The 18,951-nt window shown below is 41.6% G+C and overlaps 1 protein-coding gene across 1 annotated transcript in view; it reads right to left on the bottom strand.

Annotated features, from left to right (window-relative positions):
- ANKRD55 (ankyrin repeat domain 55) overlaps window positions 1–18,951 on the bottom strand; it is a 156,933-nt gene that overhangs the window by 18,195 nt on the left and 119,787 nt on the right. The window contains exons 7-8 of the mRNA XM_077773051.1: window positions 13,207–13,335; window positions 218–402 (exon numbers count right to left, since the gene is read on the bottom strand). Coding sequence (XP_077629177.1) covers window positions 218–402; window positions 13,207–13,335 — 314 coding nt within the window. The remainder of the gene's footprint in view (window positions 1–217; window positions 403–13,206; window positions 13,336–18,951) is intronic.

The raw sequence follows: 18,951 nt of genomic DNA on the forward strand, positions 1-18,951 counted from the left end.
GACAATACTGTACAGTCACAGCACTTCTCTCCATAACAATGATTTTTCCTGCCCTGACTAAAATAGAGCAGTTTTTATTGTCAGAAGTACATGTGTGAATATTACTGGCAGTCAAGGATATAGTCATATAGGATAACCCCTTAACAATGTTCTTTTTTTTAAGATTAACATTTGAAGATGACTGTTAGTTCCGAACACTTTAAGTTGCCACGAATACCTGTCATCCATGTCCAGAGCCTGCAGGTTGCACTCAGGCACTCTTGCCAGTTCGTTAATAATGTCGCTGAAGCCCGCTGCTGCGGCGATGTGCACACACGTCTTCCCACTCTCGTCATCATAGTTGATTATGGAGGGGCCCTGGTGGTGGCTCAGGATGATGGAACACAGAATTCTATTTCCACTCTAAAGGAGAGTCAAAGGAAGCTCATTATGTATCATCCAGTGCTCTTCCTGGCTTATGCATGTTAAGATAAAATACAAAGAAAAAAATGCAAAAAAGAAAAAGAAAACTAAAAATGGAAGTAAATACATTTTATGAAACCCTCCAACAAATTCCCACTTGCCTCTTGTCACTGGAAGGATTTTTGTTTCCCATATGAGCTAAACTGTCTTCCATCATTAGCCAACTAAGAAGGACTTAAATTAAATACGAGTGTGATTGACATGTTGGGGAGCTATCTAGATAACTAGTTCATCAAATCTATTTGTTTTTTTCACCAACTATGGCAGAAGTTGACCCCTGAGAAACCAGAAGGGTGAAAAAATTTTTTTAACAATTATTATTTTTTAATGTTTGTTTGTTTGTTTGTTTATATTGAGAGAGAGAAGGAGAGAGAATCCAAAGCAGGCTCTGCACTGTCAGCACAGAGCCCAGCGCGGGGCTCAAACCCACAAACCATGAGATCATGATCTGGGCCAAGGTTGGACACTTAACTGACTGAGCCACACAGGCACCCCAAAGTGAATTTTCATGTTAACAAAATGACCATGATGAGTACTCACTGGTGTCATAATGATGACCAAGATGATCCAGTAATGATCAAATTGCTACAAACTGCATGAAATTTAATCTCCAAAAATCCTTCGTGAAAGGAAATGGATCACAATCAATAAGAAATCAACAAATATGAGAAAGAACTTCAGGCAACCATCTAAATTGGGTCCATCTCTCTGTGTAGATCTATAAAAAACTTTTCATTCTATCTTTGAAAGGAGGCTATTCTATACTTTTTTAAGTAACCCACCCTAGTCTTAAAAGCTACCAATTCTTCCTTGAGAGCTTGCACAAATAGGTTAGTAAAATCTGTGCATATTACTGGTGTTGAATATCTTTTATTGACCTGAAAAATCAATAAAACAATACATCAATAAAAACACTGCATGATCACCTGCAATTTCAGATGATAATAAATCTTCACTGGCCAATGAAAGAGATTCTCATTTTATTTATTTACTTTTAGAATTTAATTTTTAAAATTTTTTTCTTAAATAGTTTATTGTCAAGTTGGTTTCCATGTAACACCCAGTGCTCATCCCAACAAGTGCCCTCCCCCATGCTCATCACCCCCTTTTCTCTCTCCCCCTCCCCCATCAGCCCTCAGTTTGTTCTCAGCATTCAAGAGTCTCTCCTGGTTTGCCTCCCTCCCTCTCCCCAACTATTTTTCCCCTTCTTCTCTCTCACGGTCCTCTGCTAGGTTCCTCCTAATCCACCTATATGTGCAAACATATGATATCTGTCCTTCTCTGCCTGACTTATTTCGCTCAGCATAACACCCTCAAGTTCCATCCATGTTGTTACACATGGCCAGATTTCATTCTTTCTCATTGCCAAGTAGTATTCCATTGTATAAATATGCCACATTTTCTTGGTCCATTCATCAGTTGATGGACACTTAGGTTCTTCCCATGTTTTGGCTATTGTTGAGAGTGCTAATATGAACACTGGGGTACATGTGCCCCTATGCATCAGCACTCATTTTATATCATACAATAGAAAGTCATATCTCTCAGATTCTCCTGATATCTCTGGAAAGATTATAAAAGAATCCAAATAATTCATTAGCATTTTAATTTTATGATTAAGTCTATAGACAGACCCTGTAACTCCATGCACTAGGACTTATGTGTAGAATGGAGGTCCCTAGGAGGCATGAAGAGCAGATTAAGGAAATAGGAGGGGAAAGGTGTAGTTCTGGAAGCCCAGAGCTGAACCACATGTAGGGTCAGAGACCTGGGCAAGAAATAAGAGTTGGATTTTTAAAAAGCTGCTGTTTTGATATTCTCCAAATGCTGTTCAATGGCTACCTCCTGATATATTTTCCCACATAAAATTTCCTGTTGGTCTTCTTCACACTGTGTTACCCTGTTTATTTAACCTCTGGGTCGGAGTCAGTTTTCACAATTCCATGGAACAGCACTCATTCACTTCACCTTTCCTCTTCCTTTCCCTCCTTTGTCTCTACACACTCGGCGCTCCGGATTTCCCATTACTAAGCTTGTTGCTGGCTCACAACGGGCCATGACACCATTAACCCTGGAATGTGCTTCCACTGTATGAGGGACAACAGCTGACATGAGTTCTAAAACCTCTTGCAGGATAAAGGCTGGAGACCCCCACAGCTCTCAGCTTTGAGGTGCAGGAGGAGAGCTGAGTGGGTGTTAAATGCTGCAACCAGGGCCAGATTCATAATTGTGGGGCTCAGAGCAAAATGAAAACGTGGAGCCCCCTGTTTTATATGGCAGGAAAGAAGCTCAGTCCTTTCTTCTTGCTGTCTTTCTTGACACAGCACAGTGATTTTTATTTGCTATTTTGTGTTGTGTTCCTTTGGGCTGGAGAGTCTTACTACTAGAGCACACCCTCACAGGTGCCTGGGTCTTCTTCCGACAACCCAGCACATGCTTGATCCTGACTCTCCTCAGGTCTGTGTCTAGACCCTTTTTCAGGAGGCTGAGAGTTTGTCCTAGAGAGGTGGGGAAGCAGTACTGTGTGAGCCATGGTGCCAGTGTCCTATCCAAGTTCACTTACAAAACAAAAATTCAAAGATAAAATTAATGAGAACGTTCAGATGGTGATCACATGGGGCTTGGGCTATACTGGTCACACGCACATCAAGTGGTCCCTACCCACAAGTTTCTTCCTTCTCTTCCTCTCGTCTTCCTTCTTATACCCTCTTGCTCCCTCCATCCTTCCTGTGTAACAACAACTTTTACATTATTTGGATCAATTGGTGAAGTTCTATGGCATGCCTGGTTACCAGAGCTGGCTATACGGAACACATCCAAGCCTTTGTGCCCGCTTTATTGACTTTTCTAAGACTCTTTCACCTGATGTTACATATTTTGTATGTTACACCTGAAAAACATATTTTGAAGGAGTCTTTGATTTAAAACAATCAAGAGCACCCCACCCCCAACACTCACACCTTTAAAAAGTACCATTTGAGGAGGAAAACAGAAGCAAAGAGTGTCAGTACAATGTATTTATTTTGTTTATAATTTCCCGGGACGGCAAAAGAATTCAGGTTGCCAAGGTGATTCAAAGGGGAAGGTGCCCTGTCACAGTTCACCCTTTGTGTGAAAGGAGGAGTGTCAAGCACAGGTAGAAAAAACAAAGCCCATCTCCTCACCCAGTGTCTTCCTCTCTCTTTGCCTGGCTCTCAGAGCTGCCATTTTTGGAAGTGACCCTGAAGCCTGGGCTGCTTCCCAGGACTCTGCGCCAGCTTCTTCTGGACCCCAACCAGCCAGGCCCAGATGGAAGTGCCCCCGATGGCTGAAGTATCACACAGCTTCTCTAGATGAGAACTCCAACCTCTTATCCATTTCCTCCAAAATGTCTTCTATCCTGAATTTTCCAGGCAACTCCTTTCCCTCTATACCTAGCTCTCCCTTCTACAACATTGTCACTGTATTTCCTCTTCTTTGAGAAGGTACTCTCAGGAATAAGGGTGATAGCTTTACTGATAGACATTGTGTGCCTGGCACTGTTCTAAGCATTGACATGTGCCAGCTCATTTAATCCTGATAAGAACCCCATAAGGTAGGTACTCCTATGATCCCCATATTATAGAGCAGAATATGGAGGCGCAAGGGGTCAAGCAACTTGCCCAGGTTGACAGCCAAGAAGGGACATGGCCGGATGGATAGCCTGTCTGCAGAGCCCTTGCACTTCACCACTACACCACTCTGTCTCTGCGAAAAGGAACGGTCTGTTTACTTGATCCTGCATGTTCATACTAGGGAAACAAAAGTAAAAACGCCTGTTTAGACTGCAACGTCAATAGCGATGATGTTTGCCTGGCCAAATGAGACGTTTTACAGAGTGAAATATGAGGTGCTTTAAAAGCCTCTGCTCAGAGGGTTGCCATGGTGCACCCTCACAGGAATTTGAGGGGCCCAAGAGAGCACTAGTCTTTGAGCTGAGGCCTCCGGCTCAGTAGTTTCCTGGTAACAGCATTTCATTCTTGGCAAGCTGGCCATGTCAGCCAAAGGTAGGCTTCAGGCCTGGGAGGCCAGAGAGGGTCAGAGCTACCAAGAAGCACCAGGATTGAATGAATGGGGTGGGGCTTAGAAGAGCCCTCAGGAAGAATGGAGAGCAGGAGAAATGTCATTAAGCAGGGGAAGTAACAAAACTGCACAGATCCTATTCTTGGGGAGTTCTGGAATTCTGCATTCAGTAGCCAGATGTGGACTGTAGATTTGTTTTCTGTTGTATTTGTTTTCTTTCTGTCCATAGATAATCCATACAGTTGCCTTCATGTTCTTTGAAAACTGCTGGGAACTACTGAGTGCTAGTCATTTTCACTTTACACCTCGTGAGGGAGGGGTCCTAAGAGGCTTCATGTGATATAATGACTTATAAGAAATGTAACATAATCATTCAGATGAGCAAAATATATTTCTCAGATTCCTGAGAATGCTTCAGAGACATAAAAGTGAAATGGTGTCTTGTTATTAATGAAGGTGAATTTTGGACCTCACCCAAGGGTGGGGCTAGTTGCCAGGAGGACCAACCATGTGATTAGAGGGTTGAAACTGTCAGTATCCCACCCTAAAACCTCCGGAGAGGGGAGAGGGGCTAGAAGTTGAATCGGCTGATGGCCCATGACTTAGTTAATTATGACAATGTAATAAAGCCTCCATAAAAACCCAAGAGGGAAATTTTTCAGTTCTTTTTCAGAGAGTGTCCATGCTCAGGGAAACAGAAGGTTTCCATGTGCTACCAAGCCAGGCCTCAAGGTCAATGACGACAGAAGCTCCTTTCTTTGGGCCCTCACCCTATGTATCCCTTCAACTGGCTATCAATTCTTGTGCTTTATCATATCCTTTAATAAAATGGTAAGTGTTAATGTTTCCTTGAGTTCTGTGAGCTGCTCTAGCAAATTAATCAAATGAGGAGGTCAGGGGAACTTCCAATCTGTAGCTGGTAGGTCAGAAGCACAGGTAGCAGCCTGGGGCTTGAGATTGGCATATAAAGTGGGGAGTGAGGGGCAGCCTTGTGGGACTGAACACTTAACCTGTGGAGTCTGATACTATCTCCAGAGAGACAGTGTCAGAATTGAGCTGTATCCTCAAACAGCCTTAAACACCTTGCCACAAAGGAAGTTAAGTTAATGTATAATACTTTTGCTATAGGCCGGGGCTGGGTGGCTCAGTCATTTAAGCTTCCGACTTTGGCTCAGGCCGTGATCTTGTGGTTCATGGGTTCAAGCCCTGAGTCAGGGTCTGTGTTGACAGCCTAGAGCCAAGAATCTGCTTCAGATTCTCGTCTCCCTTTCTCTCTCTTCCCTTCCATTGCTCACATGCTCTCTCATTCAAAAATAAACATTAAGAAAAGAATTTTGCTATAGAAAGATTGCTAAAACCATTATAATATTCTGACTATAGACCCTTTTTATTCTAGGTGACCTTCCAAAGAGTCTTAGTGGGACATTTAGAACTAGTTGGTTATTTGTTAACACGTGTCTGGGGAATTAGCTGTATAGTGGCTTCTTCTTGGAGGGCACTCCAACCTCCTTTCTTCTTTTGGAAGCAGTGGCCTGATTGCATCACTTGTGTCATGATGGTGATTAGATCAATGGGAGGTTAGGGTTGTAGATCACACAGCCCTCTTAAAGTGAGAAGAATGAGCCCATCAGTTAAGCTAGAGCCAGATGCTTCAGACTGGGAATGAAGCTCCAAGGAAAAATCTACTTATCTACACTCTCCCCTGGAGAGCTAGCACAACACAGAGATTGTAGGCATGGGGCGGAAGGCATGGTGACCCTCAGCTCCTGAACTACTTCATTTCATAGGTTTTCTTTTTTTTCTTTTTATTATTTTTTTTTATTTTTTTCCTTTTCTTTTTCTTTTTTTTTTTTTTTACAAATAGTTTATTTTCAAATTAGTTTCCACATAACACTCAGTGCTCATCCCCACAAGTGTCCTCCTCCATGCCCATCCCCCCTCCCCCCCACATCCATCAGTCCTCAGTTTTTGTCAGCATTCAAGAGTCTCTCATGGTTTGCCTCTCTCCCTTTCCCCCACCATTTCCCCCCTTCTTCTCCCCCTTGGTCCTCCGTCAAGTTCCTCCTAATCCTCCTATACGTGCAAACATATGATATTTGTCCTTCTCTGCCTGACTTATTTCGCTCAGCATAACACCCTCAAGGTCCATCCATGTTGCTACACATGGCCAGATTTCACGGTTTCTCATTGCCACATTTCATTGGTTTTCTAATACTTTGGAAAACAATCAAAAAACAAAACAAAACAAAACAAAAACTATAGGAAAACAAACTACTATAGTTTAGGAAATAAAGAAACAAACAAAAAACAAAAACAAAAACTCCTTTATTGCTCTGTTAGTGTGTAGAAAGGGATTAAATACCACTTTTGGTTGTCTGACAAGCTGAAGGTCTCCAGGATATCTCTACTGTGTCCTTGCTGAATGTTATGACTGGGAATCTTTCTGCTGAAATGAACCCTAGCAGAGAGTAATACTCAATAAATATTTACTGAGCAACAAATAAACAGATGAGTAAAATAAGCCTTATAAACTATAAGCAAAGCCAAACAGAATACCCATCCTTTTTAGTTTCTCTCTCTTTTCCTCATTATCTTCCTCCTTTTACTCTTTTCACTTCTTTTTCTACTTCTGTTTACTCCTAGGTAAGCCCCTATCATTTTCTCCTTTTACTGCATCCCTTCATGTCTTTACTCGAGCACTGGGGAGCTGACACATGTGGCCACTTAAACTTAGGTTGCCCTTCAAGACTGCAGTTTCCTAAGCAGGTTGGCCTTTGCTCCCAGAGAGATGGATTTTGCAATTTCTTTCTTTGTTTACTTTGGGTTTAGTGACTTTGTAAGTCTTCCTGGGAGTCATATGGCCTGGGTACCTATGTAGGCATTGGGTGTATCTGGTCAAATGACAACCTCCTTGTGTCACTAGTTTCTTTACCTGTGAACTGAATAGTGAGACTACATGATTTACTGTGGTCCTTTGCAACTCCAATATTCTTTCACCTTATGGTGGTCACTGGTATATGACACTTATCCATTGTTATTCTGAATATATTTAGGGTAAAAGTATATTTATAAGACTTTGACATAATCCAGAAGGTTGATCACAGATCTTCACCACAGGAAGGACGAGAATTCCATATTGGATCACCTGGACCAAACCAGTCTCAAGCACTAGAGGCTTAAAGGTTATATTAAAGAGCTATTAGGGTGTGTGTGTGTGTGTGTGTGTGTGTGTGTGTGTGTGTGCGTGTGTTTAATTTCCTTAACCACATAACCACATACTGAATGAACAAACATGAAATACTTTTTAATTACTGTAATTCTTTTCTTTCTAATCTCCCTTGAAAAATGTACTGAAAGAAAAGTATTTCTGAGGAAGATTCCAAACAAACATATCTTCTAGTAAGCAGAGGAGAGAGCTAGGAGCAAGATTTGAGGGGCAGTAGATACTTGGCCCCTTCACTGACCTGCCATCATATCTATCCTAGATCCTACCATTAGAAAAACATCCCTGGGTATTAAGACTTTTACACTCCTACAAGGCACAGTTAAGCTAACAAATGGTGTTCTAAAAAAAGAACTCAATAAGCCATTAATCTCATTGATTTGAGATGGGTAAATTTATTGGACTGGATTCAGTGAACACTTCTTGGAGGACCTAAGATTCACAAAGATCTGTTTTGGGTCTTGAGAGACATCTACCTGAATAAGGCACATTGCCTTTAAGCACACTAGATGTGCAACTTAGAGGGAACAATTTTGAAAAGGAGCCTAACAAAGAAGGTGGCATTTAGTTGTGCCTTCAGGAATAAGAAAGAATATGCAGAAATTCTTCATGTGGAAGGGATGATGTGGGGAGTGCAAGAAGAAGGGTTACACCAAGAGAAGAATGTGATTAAGGTGGAGACAGAATGAATCTCTCTAAGGTATGAATGTGATTAAGGTGGAGACAGAATGAATCTCTAAGGTAAAGAGATTGCTCATATTTCAGTGTGACTGGAGTAAAGTCTATATGGGCTGAAGAAGAGAGGTCAGGGAGTGGGTGGAGGTTGAGGAGTGGTTGTTCACAACAGTAGGTGCTAGCCCAGGGAGTTTGTTCTGTATGAAAAAATGGAACTCACTGAAGGTTTTTAAGCCAAGGACCAATAGTGACCATAACTGTTTGGGTGGAATAACAGTTGTATTTGTACATTCCTTTGGAATTTGTAGAAAGAGCACTTGGTGGCAATGTGAGAACAGAATGGAGAAGAAAAAGGCTGAAAGTAGGAATACTAATAGTGAAACTGTTGAGGTGAGAGATGGTAGAAACCTGAGCTAAGGAAGTGATGGCAGGTGTACAAAATTGTCTCCATTTGCTCTTCCAGGCTTACCCTCCTATGTTTTTCCATCCTGCTCTTTACTTTTTAGTCTGTATAAGTTGCATCAAATGGACTTTCTTGTCCTCCTGTTAGGTTTGGCCAGTGAGTGGCACTTACAGGAGATGGGTATAGGAGGACAGAGATTGGGGCGTTTATCATTTAGTTCTCTCCCTGCCAGGCCACAGTTTGTTCATTCCATCAAAGGCTACCTGTACTGTCCTGGACCCTCTGGTACAGCTCTAGCTTTCTCTGTCTTAGTAACCACTCCCTCCCACGCCCTCTCAGGCCCAGATGTCCTAAATGGCAATGTGCTGTGGTATGGAAATAGCCTCTTCATGAATCTCTGCCAATTTATACAATGTGAATGGGGTATGTGTCCTAGTACAACCATGACCTGTACAGTGGGGATAGAAAGGAGATAACAGAGATGTGAGAATGGAGGGGGTAGAATTGAGGGGTCTTAATAATGAACTAGACAGTGAAGGGAAATAAGGAAGGATTCATGGATCATGCAGAGGCCTTTTAGCTTGGGCTACTGGAAGATAGGAGTGTGTTGTGAGAGATATTGGGTTAAATTTGGACATGTCCAGTTTGAAGTGTCTGGGAAATGATGTGGAGAGGCTCAGGAGAGCTAGAAATATGAGTCTAGAGTACAAGAGATAGTTCAGATGGAACTCATTGAAGGTTTTTAAGCCAAGAACCAACAGTGACCATAACTGTTTGGGTGGAATAGCAGTTGTATTCATACATTTTCTTTGGGATTTGTAGAAAGAGCACTTGGTGGCAACATGAGAACAGAATGGAGAAGAAAAGGGCTAAAAGTAGGAATACAAATACTGAACCTGATGAGAACCTTCTGGTGGGAATGATAGCTGAAGTGACAGGATTTCTGAGGAAAAAAGTGAGAAAGAGACTGGGAACTGAATTTCTGCCTTGTGGAGGAAAGACACCCATGTGGACTCCTGATAAACCGGTGTCCTCACAGATAGGCAACAACATGCCCTGAAGGGACTGAGCTGCCATCAAGGGAGATTGGATGGGATCAGGGCTCTGCTCAGTGTTGACCCGGACAGAGCCAAGTGGCAGGGTTTCCTGGGAAGACAGGGGAGGTGAATGAGGACAGTGGGCCCACAGGAAGGTACCACCAGTTACCAAGGGACCTGAGAGATGAGGCAGAAGCCCAACTCCAGATCACTTCATGAGCCTGATGTTTCCAATCTTTCCTGCCTTGGATATCTGGGTTGAATACAGGAGCTTTATTATTCCAAAGTGCTATAGCTTTAAATGTGATCTCATATGGTCCAAGAGAAGAGCAGCAAGTTCAGGGAAAGGAATAAATGACAAAGGGAAATAGACTCATTCCTGTGGAAAAACTATAAAAGGAGCACAATGCTGGTCCTATACTATAAATGAATGAGAAATGTAAAGGAGGCAAGTGTAATTGTGGTTCAGCTGACCTTAGCCTTCTTTGCAGAGTAAAGGCCAGGACACACCACTTCTGAATTTCACTGCTAACCACAAGGAGACAGAGCGTGCATGGTTCTCCCACAACAGTGATTCTTAACCTTTTGGGGTGTAGTTACTGATCCTCACTGAGGAAGTGAAGAAACTCATGGATGCCTTCCTTAGAAAAAAGTATGCTAACATACTCCCACACTCACACAGGGCATGTTTCATACAGTTGTAGGAAACATTTTAGAAGGAACTTGCTTTGTTAAGCTTTTGACACTCAATGCCAGATAAACAGTGGTACTCAAGAAATATATATTAAGCAATTAGTAAATAAATGAGTGACACAAGATGCTTATATAAAATCATGGTCAAAAATTCAAATATCTTAGGTAGAGGCAAATAAGGTTTTAGTACCCATTAATATGAATTCATTTGTCATAGTGTTTTTGATGGGGTTTTGGAGTGATGGGGGTCTGGAGCTGATGACCAAGAAAGAATTCTTTAGGTGTCTTCGGTGCAAAAAAGTGATTTTATTACAGCACAGGGACAGGACCAATGGGCAGAAAGAGCTGAACTGGGGTTGTGAAGAGTGACTCCATATGCCATGGAGGTGGGAGAGATAAAGTCAAGAGGAAGTTTCTTAAAGGGATTTCCAAGTACTAAAGAAGACTCACAGGATACTGGAGGCCTCGCTATTGTCAGGCTATTGTTGTTTTTCCCTCTAGCAAATCATTATAATTAATAGTAGGGAGTTCCTGGAGATTAGGCTATTGATAAGATAGCCTTTTTCTTGTAATTTACAAAGATTTGGAAACTGATGGAGACTGAGGTCCTCTGATCTCTATCAGTTCAACCATTTGTTCTCAGTCCTATCCTTTGTTCTTGGGCAGCCAGCAGTGCCTGAGGAATATCACACATATCCTACCCATGTGGGGTAGAGGGTAGGAGGTGGTTTGTGAGGCATCAGTTTGCCTTATGCTCCCTCATTGGTTTTCAGCCCTAGGTGCATATCATAGTCCCCTGAGATGAAGGGAAGCTTTAAAAATATGGATGCCTGGGCTCTACGCCAGAACAACTGACTGAAAATCTAAGGATATGGGGCTTCAGTATCCAATATCGCTTAAAAGCTCGTCAGATGATTTTAAAGTGCAGACAGGACTGAAATCAATGTAGCAGATATTAAAAGTGATATCATCTAGTAGGGAGAAAGATGATGATGTGGGTATCATAACTAAGGTGTTGTGGAAAAAATTGGGAAACATAATGAAAATGGCTATCTATTCTAATTACCTAGCACATTACAAAGAGTGCTGTCATGTGCACAATCTCACTCATATCCCAAAGATCCACTGATTGTTAATCCAAGAAGGTATTGGTGATTTTCCTCAGATCAAAACTACGTCTGTCAATACAAACAGATTTTCTAACTTTTCATTTTGCCAAACTGCCTCCTTGAGGGTAAGAGCAAGGGTTCCCACCCCTGAAGAGAGTCCAAATTAGGTGTGAAGTGGGCTCTGGGGACCTATCATTTTCCAAGCACTGCTGATGATTCCATTGCATGTGCAGGACTGGAGCAGCAGCTCTAAATTGGGGGAGGGGTGGAGGAAGTGGGAGCAGAGATGTGAGCCCCATCAGAAATCCGTGGGGTTAAAAGGCAAGGGTGATGAGGGTGAATATAGGAAATGGCTTGATTTGGACACCACTGTCACATCAGCACCAGCACAGCCAAGGGACAGCGCCTCAGGGGCAGGGTGGGAGATTAGATACTGAAAGTATGTAGGAGGATGCTATGGGCGGGTAGGGATGGCAAAATAAGTTTTGCTCAATTCACAGTTTTGCTCAGGGCTGGTCCTTGTACAGAGTAACTGACACCAGAGTTGGAGGGACAAAACCAGAGCAGTTTCCAAATCACTTCTGTTTGCCTCTTCCCTCAGGCCTGAAAGTGCCAGGTGCCCATCTCTTGTATGACTGGCACGTGAAACAACTGAATGAAACCACCACTAAGGAAGGCAGAAACCCCTCTTACAAGGATGCTGGCAGCAGTATGGCAAGGGTGCCTTCCTGAGCTGATGAAGATAAACAGTGGAGGTGTCTATGCTTGGCTATCATAAGATAGAAAAGGTTAAGTTTGTTGAAATGATGCATAATATCGCTCTCCTCTGAAGGATGGAGAAGACCCTTAGTTAACCATTCTTCTTGCAAATAGAAAACATGTCAATAAATGCTAGCTATGATCATTCTTTCACCCTATTCTCTCTTTCCCCCTCAATAGATTTTGTGGGCCTATTCTGCTTTCTTTGGTCATGTGTACTGATAAAGTCTCCCTTTGTGATCGTGGTGTAGCATTATGAGGCATGATTTTCAGTCCTCAGCACAGAATTCAGGATCATCTGGAATAACTCTGCTTTGGGAGATTTGGAAGGAAGAAGAGAGTTACAGTCCAAAGACTTTGAAGAGATTTTGCTAGTAAATCTCTGAAAGTTTTTCCTGGTGTGCTGTGAGCTACTAAGCAAGCATGCAGATGGAGAGAGTGAGAGAGCAAGAGAGAGAGGTGTTTTGTGTCTGTTTATGTGTATGTGTGCGTGTGTGTGTGTGTGTGTGTGTGTGTAACACTCAAAGCAGGCTTTCTTCCTCCTCTGTATCTTGGTGGGGTTTCTTCTCCACAACTGATGCACTCCCATCCTCCAAATGGACAGGTTTGCTATTGCCTCTCTGGATATGAAGGACAGGAGAAGGGCAGAGAATCTTACTTGCCCTAGCACACAAACAACCTCCATTTCACTGCAGTGGCTGTACCTTTGATAATTCCATCTTTCAGGTCCAACATACTCAGAGAACTGTTAACATTGTTTTACACCATCTAAACTTGAGACAAGTTTGCTGGCCAATTTCTCACCTGGACTGCCCAGTGCAGAGCTGTTTTAAAGTCTTTATCCACAAGAGTGGGGTCTGCTCCTTTCTTCAGCAGCATTTGGGTATGTTGAGGCCGGTTGTGGAAAGCTGCCCAGTGAAGTGGTGTCATTCCCTACAAAACCACAGTCAGAAAGGGGAGAGGTGAGCAGAGGCTATCAGGAAGGAAAATGCAACTCAGACTTTTTCTCCAGGCCCAAGTGCCATCACCACATAAACTGGTTGCTGCCTGTCAGTTCATTCCTTAAGCCATTCAATCAACAGGTATTTGCTGAGTTTCTGCTTTGTGCGAGCAAAGTAAGTGTTGAAGATACCGTAGTGAATTAGATAAAAAAGATCCTTGCCCTCATGGGAACTGCAGTGTGGTAGAGGAAGATGGATAACAAATGCAAATGGGCAAAAGGATTTTCCAGATTGTGCAATGCTATAAAGACTGCAAGTGGGGTGCTGTGAGAGAGTAACTATGGAGTTAGTGACTATTCTACGTGGGCCTCTATGAGCTAGGCTTGGAGGAGCAGAACAGCAAGCGCCAAGCCACAGAAGCAACCACTTGTAACTGGGGCCACGCTAACCTGCCATATCCCACCACGAGGGATTTTACTGCAGTATCCCCAGTGGCTACAACAGAGACTAGATAAATAGCTGTTGAATAAAAGAAGAAATGGAGTGGGAGAGTTAGCCATGTGAGTTGAATCTTGAGAGGGAGATAAGGCTGATCCTGGGAATGTGGGGTGGGGATACTAACTCTGAATAAAGCATTCAGAGTTTATTCTAAAGTCATTGGAAAGAGAGTGAAGGGTTTTAAAATGATGTTGAGGGGCGCCTGAGTGGCTTAGTCGGTTAAGCGTCCGACTTTCGCTTAGGTCATGATCTTGCAGTTTGTGGGTTCGAGCCCCGCGTCGGGCTCTGTGCTGACTGCCAGCTCAGAGCCTGGAGCCTGTTTTGGTCTGTGACTCCTTCTCTCTCTGACCCTCCCCTGCTCACGCTGTCTCTCTCTCTCTCTCCTAGAAATAAATAAAACATTAAAAATAAATAAATAAAATGATGTTGACATGATCTGATTTACTTTCTTTAGAAGAACTCACTCTGTGGTAGCTTGGATGAGTCCATCTGGTGAAACTCAGCTTATTTTAGGGTTCAAGGTTACACACTTTAGGCATCATTTAATAATAAAATGAGCTTATGCTGGAAGATGGTAACCAAAAGGAACCACTATTGTCTGGGCATGTACTATAAAAAGATGGCCTCTTCCCCTTCCCCACATCTTTCAATTACACAAAATATATCTAAAATGACTCTCGATTAAGATGCCTGGTAAAGGAGATAAGGGAGTAAGGGATATGGGCAGTTTTTTTTTATAGTCATCTAGGCAGATAACATAAAGATACAAGTCTAACATTTATTGATCCAAAGATCTTTATGAGTTCTTATGTATATTATTTCTCTTAATTAACAACATTCTGAGCTAAGTACCATGGCAAAGTCTGCTGTATGGTCACCAAACTCTATTTTGTCTCCCTCCAGGGCACACTGAGTACGTTCCCCAGCCTCCCAGCAGATATATATGGCCATCAGACTGTGTCCTGATCATTGCAATGTGGACAAAAGGGGTGGAAGCCCCTACCAGGCCTGCATAGAAAACAAAACCCATATGGTCTTACATACCTTCTCTCTTTCCTCATCCAAAAAAATGAATGCAGAGAATAAGACTGGAGAAGATGCTAGAACCATGTTTAATTATGAAGCCCAGGACCCTAACTGTTGAGGGGGAATAAGCCTATCTTATTGACCAGTATTGGACTATGATTCTAAAGAAATAAGCTTTTGTGGCAACTGAGTGGCTCAGTTGGTTAAGTGCTCAACTTCAGCTCAGGTAATGATCTCTCACATGAGCCCCACGTGGGACTGTCTGCTGTCAGCACAGAGAATGCTTCATATCCTCTATTCCCCCCTCTCTGTCCCTGCCCACTCATTCTCTTTCTCTCCCTCTCAATATAAATAAATAGGCTTAAAAACAGAAAAGAAGTAAGCTTTTACTGTGTTAGGCCACTGAATTTTTGAGTTAATTGCTATAGCAGTTGACAAACTTTGACAGGTACCACCATCCTTCTCATTTTATAGAAGAGGAAGCTGAGTTCTAGAGAAGTTCTCAAGTCTGTGAACTTCGCAAGTCCTGTGAGCACAGAACTGAATCTAGAGTTTGAGGTTTGTGGGTTGCTGCGATTAAAATGTTAATCTCCTGAGAAGTTTTAAAATTCTAAATCATTATATTACAGTCTGCTTTCAAGTTATAGGAGACATATAAGTGAGCCTTCAGGTATATTCTTGAGGATAAGTCAAGAAGCAATTGGTTTCATATGGAAAAGAATGCAGATAACTAAAGCAGAGGAACTTCTTGTTCTTATTCTGACAGCTGAATATTTGCTTGGGATTCAGAATAATTCGATGCATTTCAAAAAGTCTTCTTCATTATAAAATCTGGACTCAAGGGAATCAGATTATTTTTATTATGCATGGATTTCCCTTTCCCAGTGCTGATTCCCATTTGCTTCAGAGTCATTGGCTTCATCATGAAGGGCTATGAGTATCCAGAGTTAAAGACATCAAAGAAAATTTGAAGTCAATGGAGTGTAAACTTCATGAGGGTAGGCCCTTATCTACTGTTTAATTCCCTGGAGTTTAGAACAGTGTCAGGAACATCATAGGTAGTAAATAGTAAGCAATTATTTAAAATGAATGTCTTAACTGTCCTTGATTGAACTTTTTGCTTTTGTAAAATCTAGCTATGCTTTTAAAAATTATATACATTTAAAAAAAGGCAAAACATGACTTCTCCTTTATAGAAAAATCAATTTTTCTGATATGGTCATTGTTACCAACTTTTCAACTGAAACCTGGTAGAATTTTTGATGAGTTGTCCAAATAGGTAGATGGCAATCACTGTATGTATAGATATGATTTAGTTATATGAGAACTCAGTGTGAAAATGTGGTTATGATTTTAAATTGTGATTATGCACTGCTAGTCATTATCTCCTAAACAGAACTGTTAAACTTCAGGAGTTATTTCCTTAAAACAACCCCAACCCCCTGCCAAAAAAAAACCTTAAAAGCCCAACTTCTGCATGTTTTGGTAAAGTGGCAGGGTGGGGAGGAACACTACCATTTTTTGTATATATGCTTCCTGTCAAGAAATGTATATATACTACCTCATTGAATATTTACATACATACACAATCATAAGGGGTAGGTATGTTTAGGTCCATTTTACAGGTGAGGAACCCAAAATACAGGTTAAGTAATTTGTTCAAGGCCATGGGTACATGCCATAGCTGGGATTCAATTCCAGATCTCTCCCACACTGGAGAATAACATTCTCTCCCCACATCATGCTGGTAGGCTTTCATTTTGGAAATGAGCTCAAGTGTTGGAAATTATTTTCTTTGTGATTTTAACATGATTCAGGGTCTTCTAATTTTCTGGAATGATGGTTTTCATTAGAGTAAGTGTTGGCATCTTATATTATTATTTGCTTCATTTGGCATTGCCTCTAGGCTCTTACTAAATACACAGCTGGCAAGTATTTATTTTGGTAAGGTACTGAACTATATATTTTCTCCCCCCAGCCCTAGAATTTGAGTGTACTGGTCATCATCTGAATGACCCTAAATCAAGACTTGAATTATTCTATTCCTTCTTGAAATAATAATAATTACACACACACACACACTCAGTTTATATTATACTATATAACTATATAACAGGTTGCAAACATTCAGTCAAGTCAAGGGAACTTTTCTGTTGCTATTTTTTTCAATTGGGCTAATGAGAAATAAAAATAAATCCTCTTATAGTAATATGAAAACCAAAACTTTCAAAATCAGCTTTAGTGCAGCTCGTGGCATTGCACAACATACTTTGTTCAAGAAAATATACTTTTTTCTTACAACTGCCTCCTTCTCTTTCCTCCAGCTTCTGTTCAGCCAGCAGGCATCACAGTTGTGTTGAGACTGGTGGCCATTTAAGGGGTTGACTTCATGCTCAGAGACTGGTGTCTGCACTGAGTGGTGACAGGTCACGCTTCAGCTGTGATGCATTTAAAGGCAGAGGCCTTGCCTTATTTGATGTGGTATGCCCACAGCACTGAGCACACAGTAAGTGTTCAAGAAATATTCACAGGAAGAATTAGAGGATTATTGGTTATCAAGGCTCCCCTGGACTCATGGAGAGCATAAAATACCAGTTTGTTGAATGTAAACCAGCCATCTGTTTCCAAACTATGGAGAACTTTTCTACCAGCTGCTCTCTGGAATTTCACTGAGGACTCAGTTGGGCCTTGGAAGCATCTAGGAGCTGAAAAGCTAGGAGTCATTTGCAGACATGTTGCAACAAACACCCAGATGGCCCTGGTGACAGGAGAACCCCACTCCTTTGAAAAACAGAAAATTTTGGCTCAACAGCTGAAAAGTAACTCACATTCAGTTAAGAGCACAGCTCTCCAGAACGCTTTGAAGGGAAATGTCAAGTTTTAGTTGGCTTAGAATCCATTCTGAGACTGCTGATAGGGGTGAATGAATGTCCTAACTGTTGGATGGGTAGCAGGGTTGCTTTGGAGCAGCACTCCTATGCAGAGGGGTAAATCTGTGCCTGGAGCCTGTACCACTGTGATTTTGTTTAAGGGCTTACAAGTCCTATCAGTGTCTTAGAACTTTTTGGTTTTTGTTTTTTTTCTAAAACCACTGTAACTTCTGTGTTTTCTGAACCAGAAATCTGAGTAAGTGTTCAGGGTTGCACCTTTAGACTGGCTCTAGCAGACACTAAAAGGCACAGAGAGAGAAATGTATGATGTGGCCCGGTGTTTGCCATATCCTTCACCTTGGTGCCTCAGAGCTTGGGGGTGGTGTAAAATTATAGCAAGGGCTGAAGAGTCAGCCAAACAATTCTAGATCCTTCAGAAGATCTAGATTTTCTAAAGGATCTAGAAGTTCACAGAAATCCAGCTTGGCTCTCGCTGACATTTAAAAATTCATGTACTATTAATATCTCAGTCACATATGACTACTCCTCACAAAAGTTGTCTCCTGTAGACAAGCAATAGGAATAAACGCACACTCATTCCTACTTTTTGTCTAAAGGACACAATAATAACTTTTGTGTGCTTTAGAAGATTAAAAAAATAGATAGTTATAAGTGCAGGAATGAAAGCCATTTTCTCCGATTTGTATTTTGAAAACATTTTATAAACTATAGATCACAAAGATTAGTAAATTTATTTTATTATCTTTGTTTTAGTGTTTTCTTTAAAAAAATTTTTTTAATGTTTGTTTATTTTTGAGAGAGAGAGAGAAAGACAAAGCATGAATGGGGGAGAGGTGGAGAGAGAGGGAGACACAGAATCTGAAGCAGGCTCTAGGGCTCTTAGCTGTCAGCACAGAGCCTGATGCAGGACTCGAACTCACAAACTATGGGATCATGACCTGAGCCAAAGTCCAACTCTTAACCGACTGAGCCACTCAGGCACCCCCTAGAGTTTTCTCATCTGGATAAGCAGTTCACATCACAATAACCACAGATTATAATTGATAACTAAAAATAATAAGATGTTGGGTTTTAGGACAGTAGGAATGACTACTAATAATGATATTCTTCAAAAACGCTCAGCTCACTTTCTCTCTATAATAATGACAAAAACAATGTTTCCAACAAAAATATGAAAACCTTTAGGATGGAGA

The sequence above is a fragment of the Crocuta crocuta genome, unplaced genomic scaffold (assembly GCF_008692635.1).
Source record: "Crocuta crocuta isolate KB4526 unplaced genomic scaffold, BGI_CrCroc_1.0 scaffold107, whole genome shotgun sequence".
In the NCBI taxonomy this organism is placed as follows: Eukaryota; Metazoa; Chordata; class Mammalia; order Carnivora; family Hyaenidae; genus Crocuta; species Crocuta crocuta.